Source organism: Micromys minutus (genome assembly GCF_963924665.1).
Source record: "Micromys minutus genome assembly, chromosome: 9".
Lineage (NCBI taxonomy): Eukaryota > Metazoa > Chordata > Mammalia > Rodentia > Muridae > Micromys > Micromys minutus.
The window spans coordinates 43,010,191-43,022,348 of record NC_137978.1 but is presented as its reverse complement, the minus strand read 5'-3'; the positions used below and the strand labels follow the sequence as shown (position 1 = coordinate 43,022,348).

The following is a 12,158-nucleotide window of genomic DNA, read 5'->3' as shown; positions in this document are numbered from 1 at the left end:
CTTAACATGTTCTTTTCCTTCGTGGTACCAATTATCCCTTGTAGCATATAATATTCTATGCACTCAAAAAGTTCTGCTGGTTACTGTCCTGGACACTGGGGTTATTACAGTGGAAAGGGGGGGGGGAATATTATTCACCTGGCATCTTCCACCTTCCTGGGCATCAGGGACAAGCTAAGCCCCCAATGTAACAACCTTCCTTGTACCAGCTCCATGGTCTCTTTGCCTCTTGTCAACCCAGCCTGGAGATAAGGCTCTGTGAAATCAGACATGGATTGCTAGGGTATCATGAGCCTCTGCAAGAGCACAGCGGATGTTTGGCGCAATGCACAAGGTAGAGCAGGTGTTTACCGTGCCTAATGCCAGGCTGAATGAGCACTAAAGATCCGGAGCTGCCTGACTTTTGACCCCTGCTCTAGAACTCTAGGTATGTGTGGGGAGGCTTCTTGGATACTCTTCCCTCTCCTCTCTTCTAAACACCCTGGTGTCCTCCTTCCCTAACTCTGGCCTGATGATGTCCCAACGGAGATGGCAGTTGCCAGCTGGTGGCTCTCTACCTCTCTGTTCTCTGCCATAATCTTTGATGTACAAGATCATTAAAAGCTTACTATTAGGCCATACTGTCTCTTGCTCAGTTTTCCCACAGCTTCCTAAAGTCTTCAGGCTAAACTCCCACTTCATGCTTAGGAAGGGCTCTTGTCTCCCCCTTACCCAGGCTCTCATTCTGGGCCAGCATCCACTTTGGAGTTAGCATATCTGGAAGCAAGTGGTCTGTGGGGAGGTGGCACAGTCTAATAATGGCTGTAAGGCCACAGCATACTGGACCTGAATATCAGTGTGCTCATGTGTTTGTGTGGGAACGTAGATGACATGTGGAGGTCACAGGACAAGCTCAGATTTTGGTCCTTTGCCTCCCAACTTGCTTGTAACAGTCTCTTTGTTCACTCCATATGTCAGACTGGTGGACCTGCGAGCTTCCAGAAATTCCTTTGTGTATGCCTCCTATCTTGCTAGAAACGCTTGGATTACAGACAAGTATGGCTGTGTCCAGCTTTGTGTGGGTTCTGGGGATCTGAACTCGGGTCCTGATGCTTGCATGGCAAGAGTGTTATCCACTGAACCATCTAACTCCCCAGCCCATGCTGCCAATTCTTTCTGACCTTTAGTTTTTGTTTTGCATAAAATGGAAATTGTAATAACAGCTCTACTGACCGGGGTCGCTGTGAGGGCTAAACAAGCTTATGTGTGTATAAATTGACGGCCAAGATGCCTGGAACATGGCGCAGATCCAGCAACGAGGTGGCGCTTCTTCATTGTTATTGTGGTCTCTGTTGTTTGCTGAGCCCCGCCAGCTTGCCCACGCAGGAACTGGGCACCTGCTGTCTGCTCTTTCTAAAATGAACGCTCCCTGCTTATCTGCCAGGCAGAGTCATTTTCCAGTGTCAGTCTGAGTACATCCAATCTGGACCTTCTTAGACTCATTAGGCCAACTCGGGAGCTCCTTTTGTGCCCTGTTGCCACGGTGATCTATGCTCTGGGTGCTGTATTTGACTCTAGTCAACATTTAACATCTCTGGGATCCAGGTAGCATTGTTGAAATGGAGGTATTCCACTTCTGATGGGGCCAGGGCCCAGAGGAGCATCATTAAGTACTAGAAACAGGACTTTGGGGGTACTAGGTACCATGTAAGGGTATTCTGAAAATAGTTGGTAAGAAGCTGAGCTGGTGAGACCAGGACCAATGAGGCCCTAAAGGGAGTGAAACTGTTCCTGCTGATCCATTGCCTTTGGCTTCTTAATAAGCCAGGACCAATGCTGCCTCCTTCAGGAAGTGCCCCGGTGTTCTTGTTCAGTTAGGTGCCAGGGGTGGGGACATGAGCCTTGCCCTCAGAGGCAGTCTTGGTATCTTCTCCCTACTCAGTCTCAAAACTGATCCCAGTAGAGATTTAAAAAAAATATTTAGAAATGCCTTGTATGTATGTGTGTGCGATACACGTGTGTACATCTTCACATGTATGCTTGCTTGTGTGTATGCATGTGTGTGCAACTGTGCATGTGTGAACACACATGTGTGTAGGTCAGAGTTGGATGTTAGATGCCTTTCTGATATTATCCATATTATTTTCTGAGGCCAGGTCTCTCCACTGAACCCAATGCCAATTGGCTAGCCAGTCAGCAGGGATCCACCTGTCTCTGCCTCTTCAGTGTTGGGACTATAAATGAGCTACTGTGCCAAGCTTTTTACATGGTTCTGGGTATCCAAGCGAAGATCCCTGTGATTGCTTGCCTAGTGAGCCATCTCCCGAGCCTCCCACCCCCTCAACAAGCCATCTTTCCTAGCCAACATATCCCTTCTCATAGGTAAGTCTGACAACCCCTCTTCTGTGTCCTCCAAAGTAATCTGAGTTTCTGACTTCAGGTCCCCTAAGAACTTTCCCTCACTACCCCGGTGCCCTCCAGCAAGGTTAGAGGCCATTTAATTCTTCATCGTCTAACACTTATGCCATGCTTGTGAAAACAGCCTACAAATCGGGTAAAGGCAGAGACAGTGCTGTTGTCCCTACGGCCTCGGTGTCCTGAATAGTGTCTCTAATACATCATAAGGCCTTAGGGGCATGAGTCAACAGATGATCTCATTTCTGTCACGAGCCCCTGGGCATCCTTCCTGAATGATCCTCACTGCTCTGCACCTTCAGCCCCAGGAGTCGGGCCCCTGCTTGCTCCTCCCCTGGGTCAACCTCCCAGATTGAGCACCAGGCTGCCAGATCCCAGGCTTCAGTCAGGAAGCAAAGAGACATCCAGATTGATGTGAAAACTTGTTAGCAAGTTGTGTGTAATTTTATAATGTTTCTGGTAAGTGCTAATTGCCTGTTCCTTAAATATTTCTGGTTCTACTGGGAAGCAAAGCAATTGCAACTGTGAATGTGTTTCCCACAGCTGGCGCCCCCATGGAGGGAGACTGTGTTTTTAGGCTCAGAGGGCTCCGGTATTCCCAAGCCTCCTCCTCTACCCGGGCTGGAAGGATGACAAACATCAGGAAAAAATTCGGGAAGTAAATGCCCCAGTTTTTCCACTAGAGCCTAAGCTTTTAACAATGGAAGAGAATTTTTTTCTTTTCCTTTTGGTGTACATGTATATAAATACTCTTGTGGGGTGTGTGTCTGTCTGTGTGTGTGTGTGTGTGCGCGCGCGCACATACACATATGAGTGAGGAAACTAAAACCCAATCTCCAGTGTTGCTCCTCAGGTTACTGTGCACCTTTTTGAGGCATAATCCTCTTCTTTTCTTTGGACTTTGCTCATAATGCTAGGCTTCCAGACCAGTAAACCCTGTGGATTCACCCATTTATTTCTCTCCAGGTTTTGGATTACAACCATGCCCCACCATGCTCAGCTCTTTCACACAGGTTCTGGGGAACCAAACCTTGCTCCTTATGCTTGTCCAGCAAATGCTCAACTGCCTAAGCCATTTCTCCAGCCCTGGGGTAGGGAGGAACTCTTAATATTGGAGGCTAAAGAGCTGCCTGCCTGCCTCAGAGAAGCATCCCAGCCCTCAGGGATGGAGCAAAGGGGCCAGCTATGCCCAGAGGGTGCAACAGGGTACTCAAATGCCTCCTGTCATCCCATAGGGTATCTGAATAGGGCTAGCCTCCAATGCCTGGACCAAGATGTCTCTGTGTCATGGAATTTCCTGGAAGCTGGAATCAGCAGGCCAGCAGGTAGGCAGAGGTAATAAACATGCTTGCTTTGAGCATTAATGTAGGGTGGAAGAGTCACAGGCCTGAGGAGGAAGGAGGAGAGAGTAGGTTTCAATCTAGTGATTCCTAAATGCCAGACCCATGCTGGGTGTCTCAGGGTACCAAGTCTTTGAGAGCCCTGGCCTTCCTACCAGTTACCCATGACTCTCTATGGACAAGAAAATCAAGAAGGGACTGGCTCATCCCAAAGGCCATGGAAGAATCTCATCCTAAACTGGGTTTGATTTGCCCAAACCTGAAGCCCAAGGGACAACAGAGAATGCCTGACGATTGGAACGTGCACACCATGTGGTAAAGTGGAGGAAGAGGGAATCAGAAGGTTCAAGGAGGGTCTCTGAATGTGCCCGGGTACAGTCTCATCAGAACTGAATTCTTCAAAGCTTTTCTGAGCACGTGTTCTAGACGGGGCCTTGCAAAGGATGGGGGAAAAGCTATGATCTCTGCCCTGACTGTGAGTGGGCTCACAGAAGCTAGAATGTGGCTTAGGGATGCTCATGAGGAATTTGGCATGCTGTGTGCAAGACTTGGCAGTTTCTACTGAAGTTGATGAGAAGCCGGGAAGATGTCACTCAAGTCTGTTTTTTTTTTTTTTTTTTTTTTTTTTCTTTTTTCCTCAAGTAGGAGAACACTATGCCAGACTTAGAGTCTGGAAGATCACCCTGTGCCATGTGGCAGATAGGGAGGGAAGGGTGCTGGGTGGGAGGCCTGTGCTGTGAGTGACACAGTAACAGAGGATGATGGGGGACTGGATCTCAGTGATGAGAGGGGGATGCAGTCAAGGGAGAGCTTTGGAATCTGGGAACTGAGGAGACTGAGGTGAGATCTGGTGATGGGCAGCTGTGTTGCTCACCAACACTGGGGCATAGATGAGGTATGGGGGTGGGAGGAAGGGTGGAGATGGGCAAACCTACTTTGGGGCGATAATATGAACTAAGCACTCATGCTCCCTGATTTGCATACCGATGCCTTCAGTTTCCATGGTGACGATTCTTAAAAATGGATATCTGTGGAAATCCTTAAAGTTGAATGAGGGCAGGAGAGGGGGCTGGCCTGAGGGAACTTCTGTCTTCACAGAAGACAGCCCATGCTTTCTCCAAGGAAAAGCGTCATGAGGAAGTCGGGGATGGTGATTGCGGGCGAGCCAGAAGAGAGCCCTCACAAGTCACTCGGTGTCTAAAACCTTGGCCATGCACTTCTATTAGAAAGCACATCCACCTGGTGGTGCTTTGTACCACCAGTCTGTGAAACTTTGCTCTGTGGACCTTGGCTGACTAGTCTGAGCGGCTTGGTTTGGGGTGTCGGAGGGGAAGGTAGCAACACGAATAACAACAGAGCTCCAGCCTGGAACAGATGGGCAGTTAGTAGGGTTCAGTTTCAAGTTCGAGCCAGGGAGTCGGTGTGACCAACTGCGAGGCAGCAACAGGGAGCCACGCAGCCGGTGGGAAGGGACAGCAGGGTGTAGTGGAGGAGGGTCTGGCGGTGCAATCACATGGGGGGGGGGCTCAGTCTACCATTATTTGATATCAGCAGAGGTGTGAGACTATTGGGTCTCACTCCTCCGATCCATCGTCCAGGCAGAGACCAGAAATGGAGGAAAAGTGGGTCCCGCTGACTGGACCAAGTTCCAAAGCTCCAGAAGGCCCCTCGGCATTCTGTGACTGGGTTCCTGATCCTCTGTGGCCTAGATTAAAGACTTCTGTGTTGAAAGTTTGGTCCCCAGCCTCTACCTGGGAAGGTACCGGAAACCTTGGCAAGTGTTTCTCAATGGAGGAGGTAGAGTCAGAGGTGAGCCCTCCAGGACATTTTATTCCTGGGCTCTCCCAGGCTTCATGCTTTCTGTCCACTGTGAAATGACCTGTCTTTGCTACACCCTTCCACTCCCACAGTGTTCTGTCTTCCTCAGGTCTGGCATCTGTGGAGATGGGGACATGGGATCCTCTGAAACCATCCTTCCTCTGGAAGTTCTTTATGTCAGGTGCTTTGTCCTAGCAATAAAAACCCCAACACCCGATATTGATCATTGACTGCCATGCCCTTTTCCATCCAGCCTGGACCACAAGTGGATGTGGGATGAGGCGAGTCCTAAAACCAGGATCTGGGAACAAACATGGGCCGTAGGAGGCAGATCCAGGTCTGGCCCAGAGGACAAGAGCCTGAGGGGAAGAGGTAGAGACAACACTGGGGACTCTAAGATGAAGTCACTGATTTGGGTGGCAGACACCACGCATGGGACTTTCTGTGATATCATTTCTCTGTCAGAGCAGCTCTGAGGCCCCCCTTGTCTCTGCTCTGTGAGTGGGAAAACAGAAGCTCATAGAGACCTCGCGGTGTTCCTGGGATTGTGGTTTAGAAACCATGCTGAAAGTCACCAGGTCTGATCCAATTCCAGAGTCTATTTGATTATGATAAACCCTGCTGTACACAACCTGATACAATCAGAAAGCTTGGAGAGGCCCCTAAAGACACAGACTCTCCTTTCTAATCAGTCCTGGGTCCAGGAAGTCCTGATGGCACTAGTCTGTGACAGATACCCCCACCCCTGGCTATGTTTAGACCACAACCAGGAGGCTCGTGGCTGTGACTGAAGCGCCCAGTACTGAACTGGCCACACAGCAGGCGACTGGAACAGAAACAGGAGCTAACGAACACACCTCCAACCTCCAGTGACCTGGACTAAAGGCTTTTGCTATACGGCCCACCTGATTGGGGTAAAGTTTTGGCTGCTATAAAGAATTTATAAGGGATTAAAATTCAGTAGCTTTGGGAAGGCTTCGGTATAGGGAAAAGCTTTGAAGTTAGAGAGACGTGGCCTGAAATACCAGCAATGCCACATCCTGGATTTCTGTGTGACCCCAGCCAGGTTATTTAACCCCTCTGAGCCTTGAAAGAATTGCACAAGTTGAGGGAATGTCTTTCTGGTATTTAGTTATGAATCTTCTCTTGAATGTAGGCTTAGAGGGAGTGGAGGAGAAGTGGGGGCAGGGAGAAACAAAACAGCAACAAAGACAAAAAGGAAAGGGGAACGGTTAGTGCTGTCCTCTGACGGTCCCTGGGGCTGCACCAAGTCTCTCTGTGATACTAGATGCTCCGGAGACGATGACCATAAGGCTGCTGGCACACAGTAGGCTCTCAGCAAATGTCACTGCCCTTTCTTTTTTCAGTAAAGTCACCTCACACTGATCTGATTCCTTTGCCCTGCGTGACTAACCTTCAAATATTTGGACAGAGCTCTCTGGCCTCCAGAGGCCACCTCTCCCACCACCATATAAACACCAGAGGGTCACAAACATTTCTCATGGGGATTGGCTTATATCCCTCCAAACCTGGGGCCCTCCACAGCTTAGCTCTGCTCTCCAGTGGCTGATCTGTGCTGGGTTCCATCCCAGCAGCTGAGACGTATGTATTTATTTGTATGTTTATTATTTCCACTGTCTGTTACTACGTAATCCCGCAGCTCCCCCTGTTCCACACTGTTCTGTCTGTCTACTCGTATTATCTCGTTTAGGCTCAAGGGTATTTGTGTCTTATCCAAACCTCAGGCCAACCATGAATTGATTAAGGGCATGCAGATATCAGGGGTCATCTCCTTCCCATTTACTGATGAACATTCTTAGGACTTTAGAACCGGGGGATGCTGTGGAACGTGCATTCAAACCCACTCCCATTTTCACGTCACCCAGCTACAGAGTTGGGCCTGGATCAGGATCCTGCCTGAGCAGCTTCCTGCTTGGTTCTCCTCTTATCACACAGCGGCTCAGGTGTGCAGAATGGCCCCAGGGTATAACTTCCTGTGCACTCCTACAGGTATTCCTGATAGTAGCAGCCCCTCGCTCTTCTCAACAGTGAGGGTCGAATCCAGGGCCTCTTGCCTGCTGGTAGATACCCTACTACTGGGCACAGCTCAATGGATTTTCCTTTTCTGTTGTTTTATAATTTGTTTTGTGTGTGTGTGTGTGTGTGTGTGTGTGTGTGTGTGTGTGTGTGCATACCTGTGCATGTGCAACATGGATGGCTGGTTTGCACAAGACCAGAAGAGGGTGCCAGATCCCCCAGCCCTGGAGTTAATGGAAGGTTTTGGGGTTCCATGTGGATGCTGGGAAAGCAATGAGCCCTCAACTGCTAAGTTGTCGTCTCTCCAGCCCAACTTTTCGGGTTATAATTCTGAAGCAAGATCTCACCGAGTTGCCTAGGCTGTTCTAGAATTCACCCGTAGGCCAGATAGGCTTTGAATGTGAGATCTTCCTGCCTCAGCCTCCGGAGTAAGTGGAGTCACAGGCCTACAACTGCCAGGCTGGGCTCCCATTTCTCCTCTTTCTCTTCTTCCTCCTCCTCCTCCTTCTCCTCCTCTCCTTCCTCTTTCTCTTTTTTTTTTTTTTTTTGTTTCAAATCTCATAATCTCTACATGTTGTCTAGTGACTAAGGCTGTGCTAGTAACTCTATTTCTCTGGGTGAAGAAACAGAGCCTGAAGAAAAAATCCCGTGGACCCCACAGAGCAGCAAAGTAGCAGAGGAAGGATTTGTACTTGGCATTGGCAACCCAGGGCTCTGCCTTCCCTGGACCCAGGCTTCCAGTCAGGGAAGAGTATACTGACTGTCTTTATCGGGTGACACGGTAGAGTGAGCCTTAGTATTACACACTAGCCTCCTATTAGCTGTTGAGTTGCCGCAGTTCTGAATCCCAGCATCTGTAACTGAGAGCTTGTTTGGAGACAGTCTTTGCAGATGTCATTGGGATGGGGGCATGCTGCAGGGTGGGGTGGGCCCCTAACCCAACCCTGCTGGTACACTTGTGAGAAGACATTTGCACAGAACTGTGTATGATGTCAGTGGTGGGGATGAGGGGGGCATGTCTACAAGCTCCGGGGATACCAAGAACTGTTAGCCACTACCAGAGTCTCAGAAAGAACGTGTCCTGCTGACGGTGGTACCAGATTCGCTACCTCCAGAGAGGAACACATGTGTACAGGAACACACTGATGTTGCTTTAAGGGACCTGGTTTGTGTCTCTGGTTTGGGACACCTAGCACTTCTTGTGTGCCCAAAGTAGAAACACAACAGGTCCTGAAAGGAAAAGAAGGTTTGATGTACCAGGTAGGTATTGGGTATGGGAGTCACCCGAAGGACATACTTCTCTCCTCTGGGTCCTGACCAGAGACTCTAATAGCCACTGGTTCATTCTTAGGACTCAGAACCAACTTTCCAGAAAAATGTCTGACCCCCTTTTCTCACTCCCACTGGGTGGGTGGCCATCTTGCATTGATACCCATGTCTTCTGTCTCCAGACTAGAATAAGACCACCTGGGGCAAGGGCTGGGTCCGATAGCTAAAAGCGCTAACTCTCTCACAACTCCTTTAGCCTTCTTCTTGGGGCCTGTCTTTTGACTTACAGGAGACCTGGGAGTTCATGAAGGGTGATAACAGGGATATCGCATGGATCTCAGAATAAGTCATTTCTTTACATCAGTTAGTGAAAGGAAGGGAGAATCCTGTTTGCCTCTTCTCTGGGCTATCCACAGTGGTACTTGTCTGTCCTCTGTGCTTGACACAATCACCCATTTATCACAAGGTAGCTGGGGAGGCCAGTGGTCCCAGTGTAAAGATTTCAAGAATCACGAGGCTCAGCATGTCTCCAAGGTATGAATTAGTGACGCAGATCATGTCCACAGCTGGCCCAAGAAATCCTGCACATCCACTGATCTGTCCCAGGCAATCCCCAAAGTTGTCTGGGATGTTGGGGGTGGGGTGTGTGGGTGGGGCACTCAACAAAGAAAGAGGCGGGAGCTCAGAGAGGTCAAATAACTTGTCTCAGGAGAGGCAAGGGAGGGGCCAGAATTTGAGCCCAGGCTTCCTCCTTTGCAGAGGAAGACCCCAGTCTCCTCCTCCCTGGCCGAGCCTTGCAGGGTTCCTTGAAAGCAGTTACCTTCGTATGAAGCCTTGAATCCCAAGGAGCTGCCACTGCTGTCACTCTGGAAGAGGAGCCACATTTGATGATGGGTGCTGACGATGAGGTCTGGGACGGAGGTACCCGTCAGGCTGTTGGGAGAGAGATCCTTAGAGGTCTGCCCCATGCCAAGGGCCAAGGGAAAAGAAGAGCCAAGCCCACCTCGGGACTATCACACTACATCTGGAGCTAGGACAACATGCCCAGGGCAGAGGCATTTCTTGGCTCCTTGCCGAGTTACTGTGTTAGATATGGGGTCTAACTGAATGGTCTCCCAAAGCACAGGTCCAGCCCAGTGAAGAAGTGGACAGCCTGGTGTCATGGCTCCCTTAATGAGATTTCCTTGCCCCGGGAAATGTGTTTTTAGTGTCTATGAAGATGGCCATGTCTTAGGTAGTTTGAGCATGTGGAAAGGTCCTCAAAACACTTGTGTTATCTCAATGGGAAGTTAGACTTCTAAGGGAGAGGTCACCTAGAGTAGACACTGTGAGGTGCCAGTCATAGGGTGTTTCAAGTAGGGAGAACCAGGTATGCAGGTGTGGAGCTTTTGTTTGGTTTTGCCCAAGACTGCTCTCTCTGAACACTTCATGTAACTTCGCTATGAAGTCTGTCCCCCTTGGCTGGGGCAGAGAGAGCAAGTGGATTATTGTATTCACTAAGAACACCACAAGACACTGTACCTATAGCACTGGATCTGGGGACTCTGTGGGCTGGTCTCTCTCCCCCACTTCCCATCCAGACACGGCGGCTCACTTACATGTAGAGGACTGTCTTCTGGTCCCCATCCTGCCCACCGTCCCCGACTGTCAGGGTGTCATAGCCCCTCTCCAGATCGAACTCTTCAAAGGCCAGCTTGATCACCTAGAGGAGTGAGCACAGTGTTAGGGACCAGGCAGTAGCTGTAATCAAGTCTGTGGAAGCCTCATTGTGTCCTGATATGACCCAAGTTTCTGGGGATCCCCTCCTACGCACACTGTCCATTTCTATGGCATCCCGAGGAACGGGACTATTCCTCCATAGGTTGTATGGTCCCTGGAGCTTCCTGATATCTCAGAAGATGTTCGCGGCACATCTGGCCCATTCTGGCAGCTATCAAAGAGCCACCAGGCACAGCTGGCCGACCACAGGATGATTGGACTCGCTCTTCATGCTTCCATGGACAGAAAATTCCCTCAGGCTCAGTGGCAGTACTAGGCTGCATGTGGCATCTCAGCAATCCTGCCCCCAGGGGCCTAGAGAAGACACCCCAGCCTTTTCCTCTCTTTTCTACTAGCTGTTTTCCATCCCTTCTGGTGTTTTAGTTGCTGACTAAATGAATGTTCTTAGAAGGAGATTTCAATAAGATCTCTCTATATATATTAGCTTGCCTTAGTCCCATCTTCTACAAATATTTACTAAGCAGCTGCCATACACCAGGCTGGGATGGGTTCTTTCACTAACACGACACTGTCCCAACCACACATAGATGTCATTAGTATACCATACTGTCTCTGCCTTGCTTAAGGTAAGGGTTCCAGGAAGTATACTAATACTGCAGGGACAGGTACAATAGTGGGGGTTCATGGAGTAAGAGGAGCCTGTGGTGGACAGAGGAGGAGTGTCCTCATGACGTAGGCCTCTGAGGGAATTCTGAAGGCCATGGACGACTCTCATCAGACCTTAAGGGTGGCTACGGGGACAGGGGATGCTCTGGGAGGGAATCCGGTTCACGGAACCTGAGATACAGCAGAGGGGGAACTTTCTAGAACAAACTGTAAACAAGAGGTCCATGGACAGCAGGTGTGCCAGCTGCCTCACTCTGAAGGCTGGCTTACTGGACCTAGAGAGAAGAGGTGACTTAGAAGGTTTAGAACCACAGAGTTTGCCTGGAGCTTAATTCAAAGCCCCCACCTGCCCATATAGGCTTTTTCTTGAGGGAGGTGACATCAGCCTGGCTGCTGGCTTGGAACTGACTGGCAGCTGTGAGCTGGGTATTAAGGAGGGCTGAGGCCTATGGCAGAGGAGCAGTAAAGGAGATGGAAGAGAGGTCAGACCCTGGTAACATTTGGGGATGTGTGACTGGATGGGAGTGGGGTATGGAATGGGATAGGTAAGGGAAAACTTGGATGACTGACAGGTTTTTGGCTTAGGCAGCTGGGTAGTGGGTGGGGTCAACTGCAGAAACTCAGCATCTAGTGGTTTATTTCTGCCTCTTTCATTCTCTTGCTGGGAAAATGAAGCTGCTTTTTTTGCTGTTGACACTACAAGCCAAGAAGGACAGACTCCTTGGTTACTTTCCCTCATTATGATGGGTGGCTTTGTCATGTTTCTCTGTCCAAAGCATCCAGCCCAGCTGGGGGTCTATAGGCCAAACCAGTCTTACTCCTGTTACCTCACTCGTCACAGAGGCAATCTAATGCTGCCCACACTGGTGAGCCTGGTACCCTCCTCACAAACCCCTCGGCTTGGGGATGGGATTC

General features: G+C 49.7%; 1 protein-coding gene across 1 annotated transcript in view; it reads right to left on the bottom strand.

Moving 5' to 3' along the window:
- Nucleotides 1-12,158, bottom strand: part of CSMD2 (CUB and Sushi multiple domains 2) — a gene marked incomplete at both ends in the record, with an annotated part of 547,554 nt that overhangs the window by 212,689 nt on the left and 322,707 nt on the right. Inside the window, 2 exons of the mRNA XM_080921920.1 lie at nucleotides 9,679-9,791; nucleotides 10,457-10,560. Of these exons, the coding sequence (XP_080778046.1) occupies nucleotides 9,679-9,791; nucleotides 10,457-10,560 (217 nt within the window). The remainder of the gene's footprint in view (nucleotides 1-9,678; nucleotides 9,792-10,456; nucleotides 10,561-12,158) is intronic.